This window comes from Palaemon carinicauda, chromosome 1, assembly GCF_036898095.1.
Source record: "Palaemon carinicauda isolate YSFRI2023 chromosome 1, ASM3689809v2, whole genome shotgun sequence".
Classification (NCBI taxonomy): Eukaryota; Metazoa; Arthropoda; class Malacostraca; order Decapoda; family Palaemonidae; genus Palaemon; species Palaemon carinicauda.
This window is the reverse complement of record NC_090725.1, coordinates 70238347-70255863: the sequence shown is the minus strand read 5'-3', so window position 1 is coordinate 70255863 and position 17517 is coordinate 70238347. Positions and strand designations below refer to the sequence as shown.

The 17517-nt window shown below is 43.1% G+C and overlaps 1 protein-coding gene across 4 annotated transcripts in view; it reads right to left on the bottom strand.

Annotated features, from left to right (window-relative positions):
• Window positions 1–17517, bottom strand: part of LOC137642441 (uncharacterized) — a 44461-nt gene that overhangs the window by 2484 nt on the left and 24460 nt on the right. For all 4 annotated transcript variants that reach the window (XM_068375016.1, XM_068375026.1, XM_068375007.1 and 1 more), the window contains exon 3: window positions 14756–14885. In XM_068375016.1, the coding sequence (XP_068231117.1) occupies window positions 14756–14885 (130 nt within the window). The remainder of the gene's footprint in view (window positions 1–14755; window positions 14886–17517) is intronic.

The window sequence follows — 17517 nt, the reverse complement described above, 5'->3', positions numbered from 1 at the left end:
GAAGATTCAAATCAGATGGAAATTCAAGCAAAAAATTAAGAGGAGAGGAGAAATGTACTTTCACAGCCAACCTTTAAAAATTAATTCTGACAAAATATTATAATAGCGGTGAATTGTTAATAAGATGCAGAAAATGCATGACATCAAACTATTCCTGAAGCATATAAAAATTCTCACATGAAAATATGGTTATAGAAAACAACTTTAACTTGTTGAAAACTCAATTAAAAACAAAATTCTAATAAATTTCGTATTTTGATAATTATCAGGGCTAATATCTACGAAGCATGAGATTCTCGACCTTAAATACAAATATATAAAAAAATTTCTTTTTCTAACGTCTATATGACGAAACCATTAACTAGTTTCATCTGACTGTACTGATCAACAAACAGCACATTCTTTATGCAATCTGTGAGCTACTTATTTGTATGCGGTACCAAGCCTGTACTTGTATTACATGATGCTTTAATATCTACTGATTAAATGCAAATGATGCATCTAATGAACAGCCATGAATACAAAACTGGTATGCAGTATTGTGACTACATGACAGTACTGATATTCTAGGACATTTCAGTGGTTCATATTAATCGACAAGCTAAGGAAAATAATAAACACGTAGTAACGTACTGTTTTATAAATCGTCACCCTCATAAACTAACTACTTAAGTAATTTTCTCCACTTGGTAGGAAATCAAAAAAGAACCTTCTCATTTTCTAATTCTTTATATCACTGTCTTCAGCTTCAATTCACAAATTCTTAACAGAAGAATTTGTGAATTAGAATTTGTTAATTGAAGCTCAATACAATGATATAAAGAATTAGGAACTGAGAAGTTTTTTTTTATTTCCCAACAAGAGGAGAAAATGACTTAGGCAGTTAGTTTATGAGGGTGACGAAATGTATGTTTATGCACTATTGCATATTCATAAAGTAACGTACTGTTTTATACTGTGCTTTATGAATATGCAATAGCGCATAAACATACATTTATCTCTTAATCGATGCTACCTTAGTAATGCCGTTTAAATCATTTCCTATGAAATCAGTTATAAAAAAACTGGGCATAACAATAGCAAGAAGATATTTATCTTCCATTATGAAATAGGGCGATTCCTTGCTAAGAAATAATGATTAATCTATTCCAAGGAAAAAATGTCATGCTTGACTGTATTCCACAGGCTTTAATTTGAAAAAAGAAATTCTTGTTTCCTCTTGTGACAGTACTAGTCAAATATATCAAGATTTGTTGCACAAATTTTGGCATTTATTCAAGTCATTCCTTAAAAAATCGCCGATAGCCGTTTTCTTTAAGTATTTCAATTTGCGTTTCCAAAATTATTTTGCAAAGTATTTCTTGTTGTTTTTTTCATGGTAGTACAGTATTTAATTAGTTACTCCATAATTAATTGTTGATAATTTAAAGAAATTATAATACTAATATTTTTATTATATTGAGGAGCAGTGAATGTTATTTTCCTAAAGGTTGAAGTGGTGTGTTATGCTGATAGGCTATATTTTTTTTAAGAGGAAAATAAAAAGAATTTTTGGGCTCAAGCCATGGCGTCCTGATGGAAGGTTCCTGTTTGGTAGCTTCCTTGGGTATAAGACTACTAAGATATTCCCAGAGAATTTAACCACAGGTTATCACAGAATTCTAACTTCTGGAGCGAGTATCTCAAAGGTTTCCCTTTAAGACATCGTAATACAACAGGGGACACGCATGTCTGGTCGTGCCACATAGCTATCTCCACCCCGAACAGGGTTAACGCTTCGGTGTGTAAGGGCTGAGAATAGCTGGGAGCCGTTCCACAGCTAATCTCACTCGTGGCTACTACTGATACTCGAGACGTAAACAAACGGACGCCATTGCTCTAATGACGTCACGAGCGTCTTTATCCTTTGTTTAGTAGCTGCCCTACTGAGACGGATTTTCCCTTGTGTGAACTTTATCGTTTTGCATCTTCGCTATGTCGTTACCTTCAGCCTCGCCTTCTTCTGGAAAGTTGAGTACAAGGTTCCAGTATTGTTTAATTAAGCTCTGGCCGTAAAGTAAATATTATTTCGCGAAATAATTGATGTTTTGTGGCGGAGCTGTGCCTCTACCGGACCCGCCATTTTATGGCGTCGTTGTTGTTTTGCATGTCTTATTTAGTTAGCCACAACAACGCTTCCGGCTTTATATACTAATCGAATACATTAGTTTATTTAGTCTTCATAGCTAGGAACTTTTATATCGTGTTAGACGCTTTTTATCGGTCATCGATTGACCTCATACCAGTCGGCTACTATAGCCCCCAGGCCAGGAGCCTATATACAAGTGTTCATGCATGATTTATCAGTGATCCTAGACTAAGTTATGAAGATAGTGGCATTATTATTTTACAATACTTTGACTAGTGATGCAAATGTTTTCGCCTTCAGGGACCATATAGGGGATAGGCTAGTCAGTGATTCTTCCTAGCCTAACCTAACCTTAGGACCCCTATATGCTTCCTTCATCCCCTGCCTTGGCACTCCCTCTATTTAGCCTTGATCCCTTTTCTGAGTAAAGGGATTTATTGTCTAATAGAGTATTATATCGCCTCTCAGTCCTCCCTAAAGGAATGAACCCCCTTTAGGATTGCGTCTGAGAGTGAGGTTAGGCTAGCCTACCTCTATGGCTAGGATAGTCTACGACTTTCCTGCGATAGCGATATGTCTTCTTCCTTGCCTAGTTCAGGACTTTTAGCCCTGATCTAGGCCGGGTTAGGAAGGTTTCTCTGTTCCATGCTAAAACTGTACTCTTGCACCGTTTTTAGCTGATCAGCCTAATCTTAGGTTAGGGAGTGTCCTCCCTTCCCTTTGTGGCCGCTCTGGTACAGAAACCCTTCCTGGGAAGACCCCTCTCTTCTCCCTCCCCACCTATCTCTTGTATAGCCTAGCCTATGCTTAGGTTAGTTTATACTCATCTGTCCCCTGTCCTACAATTCCTCCTTAGGGTGGAAGAGTAGGGCTACCCGAGCTTCCCTGTGCTGTCCGCTCTGGTACATATACCTTCATAGTGTCCTATAAGGTTAGTTACTAGTGTAGCTCTGCATAGGGGAGTCTCCCCCCCCCCCCCCCTCTTGGGTGTTCCCTAGCCCTCCCTTGGGCTACCTGCTCCCGGTCCCTAGTGACCCCTGCTTGGATGCTAGAGCCTGTCTCTATCATGGGTACACCCCTCAGGGAGGGGGAGGGATGTCTGGAACCCTGACGGTACTTCCTACATCCCTTCCCCCCTCCCCCTGTCTCTCTCTCTATCCGGGTGCCGGTCTCTTGCCGCCTCTACTGCCGGCAATACCTGCCTCCCTCTTGGTGACTTCCCTACCCTTGCCCCCAGCCCCCCGTGTACCGAGGGACTGCCGGCTGCCGCCGGCTACTACCGGCGGCTCTCCTACTCCTATCTATTCGTCCGCTTGCCGGTCGATCTCCGGAGTGCCGGCATATACTGCCGGCAACCCGATACTACCTGTACCATCCTTACCCGTCACCAATCCGGCATCCTCCGGCTGCCGGAGCCGCCGCTCCCTGCCGGCGTGCCGCCGTTGTGCCGGCGGCCGCCATCCTGGTATCTAACTGACTTTGAAAATTGTCTGTTCTAATGCCAGAATCTATGCTGGAGCGAGCTCCGGCGTGCCGGCGGCTGCCGGATGCCCCGGAGGCGTCAAGAATACTTGCACCCCCTCTCTTTAGCTATCATAAGACTAGATAGCCCTACCTTGCAAATAGATAAGCTGCTTTGCTTCTAAGATCAGTACCTAGTACTGCTCTATTAGTGATCATGCTGTCTCTTTGCATTCTTCTATTTCCAGCATGCTATGTGCATCTTAGCGCGGCTGGTTGCCAGAAGCAATTACCCTTAATGAGGCCTTCTGGCTCTTATCTGGGAACCGAATGAATTCGATCCCAACCTTGTCCTTGGCTTTCCATGGAGTTCCATTATAATGGGAATCCTAGGAAACTATATCCAATGATCTAGGTCATTTGGATTATCCCAGGACCAGCCTATGGTAACCAGCCGGGCGAGATGCATGGAGCGTGTCTCCTTTACTGTTTCATTCTCTATGCATCACACCTTCCTTAAGTTAAAATTAATGATTAATGTTAACTTAATTTAAGAGCCATTCCTATGGCTCCCCCATACTCATTTTCTCTTTCTTCCACAGGAGGAGCAGATGAAGTGCGATTTCGCCTACTGTGCTGTGAAACGCTCCCAGTTTTACGGACATACGGCGTGCAGGACTCACGCCCCTTGCTCAGACAAGAAAGGGGATTGGAAGTTCTGGAATCCACTGGAATGTACGGTCTGCCAGGCCTATCTAGTTGAGGCCTTCCATAACCCTCCCTCAGCGGAGGTTAGAGACATTGCTCGTGAGAAACTGCGCAAGTGGGTGCGTGGTTTTCAGAGAAATGCTACTGGACCGTACCTGGCCACCGAAGAACTGAGGTCCCTGTTGTTCCCTAAGGCCTCCCCTGATTCAGTGGTTCCAAAGGAAGCAATCCCCACTGTCCAAATTTCAGTGGAACCTGATGTGGTCATGGCTCAGTCCATGCACGAGTGCCGTTTGGATTCCGAGGATGATGAACGGATCTCCGACGTCTCGGAAGACACGGAGAAGACGCTTATGGCTCAAGGAGCCGAAGAGGACGAAGACAAGGTGGAATACACCGAGTCGGAGATTGGAGCTACTCCCTCGTCCATCCCTCCGCCTACTCCTACACCGACGGAATTGTCCCTTCCGTCTACCTCCTCGACCCCGGATCCTTCCTCTTCCACCCAAGAACTGATCCGACTGATTAGAGCTGTCATGGACGACAGACTGAAGGAGAACCAGGAGTCCATCAGGTCTATGATTGGATCCAGAGACACGAAGAAGATCTCGGTCAAGGATCTCCCAGCTTGCTCTCATGCCAACCCGTGGAGGTATGCAGAGCATATGGTTATTGCAACCGGCAGGATCTTTGTTAGCGACAAGATCGGCACGGTCCCGTTGGAAGATGTGGAGTTCTTCCCAAGCTTCGAGGCCTACCCGGACTGTTACGTCCGACTTCGTGCTGAACCTGCCTCGAAGGAGGAGACCGAACCTAAAGAAGAGATAGTGTTCGATCTCGCAAAGGCCCAAGCTATGCTAGCCAACGCATTTAAGAGCAGGGGCTTTACCTGCTCTAAGCTTCCTGCCTTGAGCAAGAAGCATCCTACCTATGTCGCACCTGACACTGCGATTCTTCCATTTCTGGAAAAGGCCTTAGCTGCATGCCTTAAAGCGGCGGAAGAAGGGAAACCCTGCCCTGCACTGGAGGAGTGCAGACCCTTCTCCATCGTGACACCCCCTGACACTAGGCAATGGAAAGATGTCCAACATACTTTCGTCGTGGGTAGGCTCGATCCTGACGTCGCCGGACGTCAGTTTAATGAAGACCTCCCTAAGCTCAACGACCACCTCCTTCGCCGGGAACAAGACACGAAGGAGAGGCTTGCAGCTTCGCTTTCTCATCAAGTCCAACTTGAAGTAATGGCCTGTGACACAGCGGTACCCGATCACTACATGGTACTGGCCAAATCCCACTTACTCACGGTAATGAAGGACTTGTACCATTTCATAAAGGCTCGTAGAGCCTGTCGTGAATTCGTGTTTGTCGGTGCCACCGTGAAACACGAACCCCGGAGGCTGATTTCCTCCAACATCTGGGGAAAGCACCTGTTTCCTTCTGACCTTGTCAAGGAAATAACTGACAGAGCCGCCACGGAGAATAGGAACCTTCTCCACAAGTGGGGCATGTCCAGAAAAAGGAAAACCTCTCAGGACGATGGACCTCAGCCTAAGAGGAAACCTCAGAAGCCGAAACCCCAGCAACGTCAACAACGACGTCAGTTTCCGGGACCCGCTACCTCCCAAGTGGTTGCCCAACCACAACAGACCTTTCAGTTGGTCCCCCAACCGGTGTTGTCACAGTCACCGGTCTTCACCCCTGCCTTTGAGCAGTCATCCACTACCTTTCATGCCAGAGGTAGAGGCTCGTCCAGGGGTGCAAGCAGAGACGCCTCTCGTCGTCCCTCCAGAGGTAGAGGAGGAAAGGGAGCTAGCGGCCGAGGCAACAAGTCCTCGGGACACCAGAAGCAATGAAGTGCTTCCGGTGGGAGGAAGACTCCGCCAATTCCAGGATCGTTGGACCTTCGATCCTTGGGCACACAGCATCATCAAGAACGGTCTAGGCTGGAGTTGGGTGCAACCACCCCCAATCTTCCAGCGGTTCTTTCAACCATCAACCCCCATTCTGGAAGAATATGTTCTAGACCTCTTGAACAAGAAGGTGATAAGGAAGGTAAAGTCCACCAGGTTCCAAGGGAGACTGTTTTGCGTTCCCAAGAAGGACTCAGACAAGCTCAGAGTCATTCTGGACTTATCCCCCCTCAACAAGTTCATAGAGAACAACAAATTCAAAATGCTGACGCTTCAACAAATAAGGACCCTTCTGCCTCAAGGTTCCTACACGGTCTCTATAGACCTGGCGGATGCCTATTGGCACATTCCAATGAACCATCACGCTTCCTCCTACCTAGGATTTCGACTCCAAAGGAAAAGCTACGCCTTCCGGGCCATGCCATTCGGCCTCAATGTGGCCCCTCGGATCTTCACAAAGCTGGCGGATGCCATAGTACAACAGCTCCGCCTAAGAAACGTCCAGGTGATGGCCTACCTCGACGACTGGCTAGTCTGGGCTCCCTCGCCCGAAGAGTGTACAAAGTCTTGCGACGAAGTTACCCAGTACCTAGAACACCTGGGATTCAAGATCAACGAGAAGAAATCTCGCCTCTCTCCGGCTCAGAAGTTTCAGTGGTTGGGAATCCACTGGAATCTTCAGTCACACCGCCTTTCCATCCCCCAGAAGAAAAGGAAGGAAATAGCAGGGTCTGTCAAGCGACTACTGAAATCCAAACGCATTTCAAGACGACAGCAGGAACGAGTTCTAGGCTCTCTACAATTCGCCTCAGTGACAAACCCAGTGCTTCGTGCACAGCTAAAGGATGCCGCGGGAGTCTGGAGACGATCGGCATCCATCGCTCGAAGAGACCTCAAGAGACGGCTTCCAAACAGACTTCGACGCCTCCTGAAGCCGTGGTCGGAAGCAATGGCCCTGAAAAGGTCCATTCCTCTCCAACACCCTCCTCCATCACTCAACATCCACACGGATGCCTCTCTGGAGGGTTGGGGAGGTCACTCCCACCTGAAACAAGCTCAAGGGACCTGGTCTCCACTATTCAAGACGTTCCACATAAACATCTTGGAGGCCATGGCGGTCCTTCTTACTCTGAAGAAGTTATCCCCGCCACCCTCGATCCACATCCGTCTAACCCTAGACAACTCGGTGGTAGTTCGTTGTCTCAATCGCCAGGGCTCAAGATCGCCCCAGATAAATCAGGTGCTTCTCCCAATCTTCCGTCTGGCGGAGAAGAAGAAGTGGCACCTGTCTGCAGTTCACCTACAAGGATTCCGCAACGTGACAGCGGATGCTCTATCTCGGACAAACCCGATAGAGTCGGAATGGTCTCTAGACGCAAGATCATTCTCCTTCATCTCCAATCAAGTCCCAGAACTTCAGATAGATCTCTTTGCAACGAGCGACAACAATCAACTTCCTCTGTACGTAGCCCCGTACGAGGACCCCAAAGCAGAAGCGGTGGACGCCATGTCACTGGACTGGAACAGATGGTCGAAGATATACCTGTTCCCTCCCACCAACCTTCTGTTGAAAGTCCTCTCCAAACTGAGAACCTTCAAAGGGACAGCGGCCCTAGTGGCTCCCAAGTGGCCCCGGAGCAACTGGTACCCCCTGGTCCTGGAGCTGCAGCCCAAGCTGATCCCTCTCCCGGGCCCAGTTCTCTCTCAACAAGTACAGAAGTCGACTGTCTTCGCTTCATCATCGAAAATCAAGGACCTTCATCTCATGATTTTCTCTCCCTTGCCGCAAAGAAGAGGTTTGGGATCTCGAAGAAAAGTCTAGACTTCCTAGAGGAATACAAGACCGAATCCATGAGACGGCAATACGAATCATCCTGGAGGAAATGGGTCTCCTTTGTTAAAGCAAAAAATCCTAAAGAAATCACCATTGATTTCTGTATGTCCTTCTTCATTCACCTTCATGGACAAGGATTAGCAGCCAATACGATCTCAACTTGCAAATCGGCTTTGACTAGACCAATTCTATATGCTTTCCAAATTGATCTGTCCAACGACATCTTTAACAAACTGCCGAAAGCATGTGCTCGCCTACGCCCAGCACCCCCTCCGAAACCGATCTCCTGGTCACTAGACAAGGTGCTCCATTTCGCCTCCAACTTGGACAATGATTCATGCCCCCTCAAGGATCTGACTCAGAAAGTTGTATTTTTATTTGCTCTCGCCTCGGGAGCTCGAGTCAGCGAAATAGTGGCATTATCAAGAGAAGAGGGACACATCCTGTTTGCTGATTCAGGAGAAGTGACCCTCTCCCCCGATCCGACGTTTCTCGCCAAAAATGAATTACCCACCAAAAGATGGGGCCCTTGGAGAATATGCCCCCTGAAGGAGGATGTCTCTCTATGTCCAGTAGAGAGTCTCAAGGTCTATCTTCGCAGAACTTCAAACTTTGGTGGAGGCCAACTCTTCAAAGGAGAAACATCGGGCAGCGACCTGTCACTGAAACAATTAAGAGCGAAAATCACCTACTTCATTCGCAGAGCGGATCCGAACAGTACACCCGCTGGTCATGATCCTAGAAAAGTGGCATCTTCTCTGAACTTCTTTCAGAGCATGGACTTCGAGAGCCTTAAGAACTTTACGGGCTGGAAGTCCTCGCGAGTTTTCTTTAAACATTATGCGAAACAAGTGCACGAAATCAAACATTTTGTGGTAGCCGCAGGTAGTGTTATGAAACCTGCACCTGACTCTGCGTAGAACAGTGAGTTACTTGGGACTCTAACTCTTCGGGTGCCTATGTTGACCCTCGAGTGATTCATAGTGATGTCTAAAAACACTTAGTGCTTTTATAACTGTTCTTATCCCAGGTGGAATGTCATAGTGTTACACAAGTGCCGCATGCCTTGAGCATGATGTGTTATTTAAAGACTTGCGTTCCTCGAGAACGAGTACCTACTAATCCTGAAATTCCCTTTCAGATTCAAGAGCAAGCCTTTATTTCTATGTACATTATTATTACTGTAAATGAACTTTACTTTTTGCTGTAAATTATTTATTTTCTGCATTGTGAAATAAAATTTCTATTTTATTACTTGTGCGTCTCTTTCAGCTCCTACTTACTATGAAATACATACTGTCATAGTTTTATTTATTCCTCCTTTCTTATGGTCATGAAGAATTTAAGATGTCTATTCTTAAATTATATTCACCTTGTCTCAGTAAGGTTCCTACTCGAATACTTACTTCTGATAATCAGGAGATGAACCCTACACACAGTGCCCAACCACCACTGGCCTACTCAGAATGTTCCTATACAAATATCAAACATTCTGCTTCATCTCTAAGCTCTTAAAAGCTCTTCTGTCAAGATGAATAGCCCTTCAATACCACTTTGACGTCGGCATAGCCCATGGGAACTTCCTACCAATGGGGGGCAGGATACTTCGTTCCTATGGTTCTTACCTAAGATTACTTTGCTATTTTGTCAATGCCTAGGCACTTAACTCTGGGGGAAAATCTACCACGATACATTGATTCTCTGGTACTCTTCCATCAGGACGCCATGGCTTGAGCCCAAAAAACGGATTTTGAGCGAAGCGAAAAATCTATTTTTGGGTGAGATAGCCATGGCGTCCTGATGGACCCTCCCTACTACTTCGTCAGTTTGTTCCCACCCTACACAATTGTATCATGGTGATGGGCAGCAACTGGCGCCAGGATAAAGACGCTCGTGACGTCATTAGAGCAATGGCGTCCGTTTGTTTACGTCTCGAGTATCAGTAGTAGCCACGAGTGAGATTAGCTGTGGAACGGCTCCCAGCTATTCTCAGCCCTTACACACCGAAGCGTTAACCCTGTTCGGGGTGGAGATAGCTATGTGGCACGACCAGACATGCGTGTCCCCTGTTGTATTACGATGTCTTAAAGGGAAACCTTTGAGATACTCGCTCCAGAAGTTAGAATTCTGTGATAACCTGTGGTTAAATTCTCTGGGAATATCTTAGTAGTCTTATACCCAAGGAAGCTACCAAACAGGAACCTTCCATCAGGCTATCTCACCCAAAAATAGATTTTTCGCTTCGCTCAAAATCCGTTTTGCAACCTCTCCAGTGTTACAGATCATTTAGTGAATCGTTGTGATGTCCCCGTAGACGAGTCCTGATATAATAACCATATTCATTTGGTTATACAATACAGTAATCCTAATTGTTTTAGTAATTAGAAAGTAGTTTTCCTACTTGTTTCATTTTTTAAAAATAATCTTAATTGATTCACTGGGTTACTTTCTACATATATTTTTCCAAATTGTTATGGTCTATCTGGTTTCATTTAAGTACATTTCAAAGCAAGATTTCAATTGCTTTACTTAACTGTTGTCTAGGCTTTGTCCAATTGCTTATTCACTTTCATAATTTTCTATTTTCATCTCAATAAGGAAAAATAAATCCCATCTCTACGCTGTTATAATTTTTTTTTTTTATGGTCAATCTCTTCCAAGGAACATTGCTCACTCAGCAAGTTAATGCTTTTTAGACTTATTCCATAGCAATAAGCATACATTACGTATAGGTAATTTGTTTTCTTATTCAGTATTGTAATTACTGACTAAATAACACTCTTTTATAATCAATGAAATGGCACTAACACGAAAAGTTGTGTGAAATGTCAACAAACTACTGATGGTATAAAGGAGAAAGGAAATAAGATTATAATGAAGCCACAACTGTAGTCAAAAGATATATTCTACTTTACATTTACCAACTATACATTGTTCAAGTCTACAAATAATTTTAAATTAACTCCAGCAGTGTCAGCCTAATGTTTTTATCTGGCAAATCTTTCAGGTAAGCATAAATAGGTAAGATCCGTGTAAACATATAATCTAAAAATTTAATTTTCATAATAAAATTAATAGCATTAATAATTATCTGGACAATTTAGCTATCCCCGAATCTCCCAGATAACAGCAAAATCTTAACCACATTGGCAACCCTGCTACCTCCTATTCACCACTGCCGGCTGAACCAGCTGTCCACCCACCTTGATAATCAGTCGTGGCCTAACAAATGTGAGGAAGGTTGGATGGGACTAGCTAGATTATCCAGGTCATTATTATTAATACTAATTTTATTATGAAAATTTCATATTGATAAACATTACATTAATAAAATTCATCTACCTCGATTATCTCTATCGAGATGGTGGAGGGATCTGGAAAAGTTTTCCCTTATTGATGGAGAATAGAGGGAACACAAATAACACAAGAAAGGACAGAAAATCCAACTTGAACCTTAACAAATCTTATCTGTTTACCAACGAATTGTGACAGGGAAGGCCAACGAAAAATTCAACAAGAGTTGAAAAAAATGAGGGAAAACAGTAAAGTATAATACCCCAGCAATGGTAGATGTAAACAAATTCTACTGATACGAGCGTGGTCCTGACACCAAGAGAAAAAGTGCAGGGAGCTACAAGTGACCCATCACCACAAGAGAGAGAGACTGTGCGTGTCTCAATCCCCCACTATAGCACGAGGCGCCCATCGAGGAAGGAGCTACCAAGCCTCCCCATGGTGCCATATGAGACCAGCAACCTTGCCTGTCTCCCTCTTTCTAGCACATGTCCGACGTCTAGAGGAAAGAGTATGAAAAGCTGTCAACAGCGACCAAACAAAAATTGAGCGCCAAAAGGAGAAGCAACTCAGACCGAGAGGGAGTGTTTGAAGCACTCCCTTGGTCTTTTGTTTGGTGAACAATGAGGGTGTAACATGCCCCAAAAAAGCCAAAAAAAAAAAACCAGCGCTACTGACTGCCACCCATGCCTTTTGTCTGAAGCCAAGAAGAAAGCAGCTGCAGTCATTGGTGCCTCAGTCCCGAGGAGTGAGAACCACGAATCTCCGTCTTTATCTCCTGTCAGGCAACCTGGACCTAACAGGGGAGCAACAGAACAATCGACTGGTTTTGTGAAGCACTCACCAAGTCTTCTGTTCGGTGAACAAAGAGGGTGAGACAACATGCCCCAAAGAAGCCAACAAAAGAACCATTGCTACTGACTGCCACCCATCCCTCGTTCCTGGAGCAGAGAGGAAAATAGTTGCAGTAATTGGCACATAAGTCCCAATGATTCAGTACCACGATTGCCTATTTAATCTCCTGTCAGGCACCCACCGGACAGGAATGGACTTAACAGGGAAGAGGCAGGACAATCAACTGGTTCCGTGGCAAGCCATGATGAGGGGGGGGGGGGGGTTATAATACTGTATTCTAAATGTACGTGCAGGAACAAACACCAGTGCAATCAAATGCCACCTACATCTTGTAAATGACCGACGCCTAGAAGAGAAGGGCATAAAGTAGGCAGTGACTCGTCCATGACTAGTGAGTGCCTGGACAGACCAACTGGTTCAGTGTCAGATAACATTGGGGGGTTATCACAATGCAGCCCATAGGCACCACCATACCACCTGCCACCCGATTTGTGATTAACTGACTCCAAGAGGAGAAGGGCATGGGTAGAAGGCGACTCACTCCCAAGGAGTGAATGCTTACCCTCGTTGGTCTGACAGGCCTGATGTCAGGTGAACATTGAGAGGTTATCACAATGCAGCCTCATGGTGCTGACATCAATACCAGCACTCCTGGTTCCCTCTCAAGTGAAGAGGAGGAAGACCGATGGAGAAGGCCCAGGCCAAGGCCCTTTGGGGTCCTGAAGCAAGATCACCATGATGTTCCATCAACACATCCCCCAGAAATGTCCTGTCAAAGAAGATCTCATCGAAGGGAGAGGAAGCCAAGAGACACGACCTCTGGCCCTCAGAAACCAAGGAATGAATGAATGATTTGAAGTTTTCTGGCAGAAACCAAGGACGGAAGAAGAGACACCAACCTCTGACACCTCAAAGAGACGAGGAAGGCTTGCTAACTAGCAGTAAGGGAAATCTGACAAATAGATGCACCCGAAATCGAGCAGCATAACTTCTCAAATAAGGGGGCATTGGAAAGAACAAACCCAGAATCCATAATATACCTCTAGAGGCCTCCCAAGAGCCACATATTAAAAGAATAAGCCTCTTTAACGAGCTGAGATGCAAGTCCTCCACAGGAACCAAAACCTTCTGAGAAGGCAAGAGAAAGCCCAAAAGCCGCACAATATCAGGATTCGGCTTGTGAGGTTTAGCAAAGTCGGAGTCATCCAACACCCAGTAGACATCTCTACTCTTCTCTCTTCTGCTTAGAGATCTTGGCGAAATGCCAGCCCTAACCTGAACAAACCTCTTGGCAAAGGAAAAATGCAACGGCTCACACAAATGAGAAGGACCATCAAGGAAGACATCTTCTGTGTGACAGCAAGGAAGAAGAGGGGCCGGATCTTTAGACCTAACAGTCTACGAAACTCTACTTCATCAACTCCATCATCCTGATCACACTAGGAGGACGTCCAATCTCTGACACACCTGGCTAAGCCCTGTCATCTACCTGCCCTAGGACTAGTGTCTAACCAAACCCCTCTTCCCACACCTTAGTGCTACCCAACGCTGTTACGGGATCACAAGAGGCACACGGGATAACTTATCTTCAGGCACTCGCTTGGACCCGTTCCCCCCCTAGCCCTAGGCCACATCAGGGTGCAGTCGATAGGTACCTGACATGGAACTAAATAAGAACCCAAAAGGGTATTCGAAATGCAAGCAAATTCTAAATTCTTTGGTAATTTATCAAACATAAATGTAATATTTTCATCTAAATTTGGCTGTAAAGACTCCAGTTTCTGGCCCCAACTATCTTCCATGGAATTTACCCTTGACTCCTATTTGGAACACTCTAAAGGTGTAATCACCGGTTGTAAGGGGTGAAGGGACTATACAAATCAGGATCAGAATAGCTGGTCACAGAGGTTGAAGAGCTAGAGCCCGAGGTACACAATTCAAGGCCTCTTTCTTTTCCTTAAAATCCCTCTGCGTTGTAATGATGATTAACATAAGCCATTACTTGGCTATCGGATAACAATTAACACAAATCCCAATGGGAATTCTAATTGCCTCAGCAATTAGAACTATTATAATATCGATCCTACTTCCTGCATCTCATCCGTATCCAACAACAAGGACACCTCATGACTTGAGGGATTGCGGGAGAAACCCGACGTTCAAGCACAAGGAAGAAAAAGCTGGGTTGCGAAAAAAAACAAAAAACAAATCTAACAGGGATTTTAAGTAAACGAAATACATAAGTAATTGGTTGAATAATAAGAACAAACCAATATACAGATGAATAAGGGATTTTCTGGACAAAAAAGTGTAAATCTAAATTGAACATAGTTCTCACGCTATTTTCAGCCCGAGTGCTTGCTAACAACTGATTTTCTAGGCGAGTGGACAGCAGTTTCAACCGGCAGTGTTGCCAATGGGGGACAGAATAGGAGGTAGCAGGGTTACCAATGTAGATAAAATTTAGGCAGTTACTGGAGATTCAGGGCTAGATAAATAACCTTAAGGTAATTCTTATTAAGTTTACCATTTTACATTAGCAGTGAAATTTATAAGAGATCTTACCTTGATCCACATCACTGAGGAGGTTCTTTAGATTATTCCAGGCACTAACTACACCTCGTTCAACTGCTCCAAGACCACAAGCTGCTTTCTGGGCACAAGATTTCTGCACTCGTCCGGCTAGGCTTATTTTCTGTAAAGATATGGTATTTTAGTGAAGTTACTATACTTGTACTTCATAATTATCTTTCTATGACCATAAAATGTAAAATAAGTGATTCAGTTAATGATCGGGAGAACTTCCGATATTCTACCAGAAAAGAGGAAACAGATGCCTTTCTTAGGAGTAAATTTCAATATGATCGGTGGCTTTTGAAAAATATCTATAAAGAAAGAATGAATAAAATGTTCACCAAAAAGTATATAAATTATTGTTTTTGAGTGACAAAAAATTAAAATCGAGATGTGTGATGTTGTAAATTGTTAAATTAGATGGATTTGTTTATAGAAAAATGCAATTAAATGTGATTATACTGTAAATATTGTGATTGTAAAGAATATGTAATTTAACTTTTTAATAAAAAGATAAAAAAAAAAAAAAAAGAACTGCTCATGGAATGAAGTTCTCCTTCAAACATTAAACCCGTCTTCTCCTCCTCCTTCTTTTTCGTCACCCTTATTTTTCACTGTGAATTATGAGCAAAAATGTTTTAGAGTACAAACATTTTAGGTTGCGGACTCGCTCCAAAAACAAATTAAACTTTTATACCTATGCACTACAATGCACACATACACAAGCATATATATATATATATATATATATATATATATATATATATATATATATATATAAATATATATATACATATATATATATATATATATATATATATATATATATATATATATATAATATATATATATACATATATATATGTATGTATAAATATAAATATATACGGAATATGATTATACATCTATACAGTATATATACACACACATACACACGCAAACACAAACACACACACACACACACACACACACATATATATATATATATATATATATATATATATATACTGTATGTATGTATGTATAATATAATTATAACTATATATTTATACACACACACACACACGCATATATATATATATATATATATATATATATAAATATATAATTACATGTCTATTATATATATTATATGCATTCTAAACATACTGTAGCTTGAGCAATGTCTCGAGGAAGGAATGAGTTGTATGAGAATTTAGAAACATCAGAAGGTAAGAAATGAGAACACCCACACGGCACAGAAATTGCCTAAAGCTTCCGCTCCGGATGGGGCTGTTAGACGCGTGGTCATAGTCCCCAAGAGAAGGTCAGAAGATTATCTATGCAATAGCAAAAAGCGGAAATAGAGCAATTAAAGATCTGACGCACATCAAGCAGTCAAGTATATATAGATAGATAGATAGATAGATAGATAGATAATATCATTTATATGGTAACATGAATGTGTTACTGCGAACAATGAGTTTACATGAATGACTGCAAAATGAATCAAATTGTATGTAGACCAATACAAAATTAATATGATCAGACTTAATTAATAGCATTTTCGACAGGAATAATCTTTACATAAGCGGGTATGGGAAACAACTAAAAATGTACCCTGATGTACCCTGATGAGAGAGAGAGAGAGAGAGAGAGAGAGAGAGAGAGAGAGAGAGAGAGAGAGAGAGAGAGATTAACGTAATTTTTTTGCTATGTGTTTATCGAGGGAGAAGCGTATATGAGTGAAATGGAAAGAACTTTTTGAGAAGCTATTAAATGAAAAAAAAGATCCAAGAAGTATACTAGAGGAGTAAGAACAGCCTTAGATATCTATAGAGAAGTAAAAAGTGAACTTAATGAAAAATGGAAAGGCTGTTGGACCTGACGACATTACAATTGAGGTATGAAAATATCGGGAAGAAAGGGTGTCTGTGACTTCTTTAAAAGATCTACAATCAAGAAAATATGCCGGACAGCTGGGGAAATAGTATCATGGTTCTTGTATATCAGTGGTTCCCAACCTTTTTTCTGTCATTTCCCCCCTGCACCCAGTTCAACCATCCAGATTTCCCCCTTCATGCCCAGCCCAGCCCTCATGCCCACTCGCCTGCCTCAGAAATGGGCATGATATTCCAATTCTCCCCTTGAATATCATGTCAGTGAGAAATATGATATGATCATATCACAATTGAATGGCTAACAACAAATTGCCGCACATACTACGTGGATATTTTCCGCTTGTTTTTAGTTAGTAGGTAGTGTAATTATTTCCCCTCTGGAAGCTTCAAATTTCCCCCCAGGGGGAAATTTCCCCCAGGTTGGGAATCACTGTTGTATGTAGAGGAGAGGTGGATATACAGGAATGCTCAAACTATGGAACGATAAAATTGATATCTATTACCATTAAGATCTACTGTATGAACGAATTATTGAGGGAAGAATAAGAAATGAAACAGTAGTAACTTAAGAACAATTTGAATTTATGCCAGGAAAGGGTACAGTAAATGCATTTTTTGCGTTGAAGCAAGCATTGGAAAATATGCAGAAAGACAGAGTTGACTACCACTGGATTTTATTGATTTGGGGTAGGCTAAGAAGCGTGATGTATGAGAGAGAAGGGTGTTTCAGAAAAGTATGCATAAATAATACAGGACACATATTGAGAGGTTACCACCCAAGTAAAGAGCATTGTGGGAACAACATGGAAGTTTAGTGTGAGAGTTGTGTACATCAGGTTTCTACTCAATGTCCTTACAGCTTTGATCTTATGA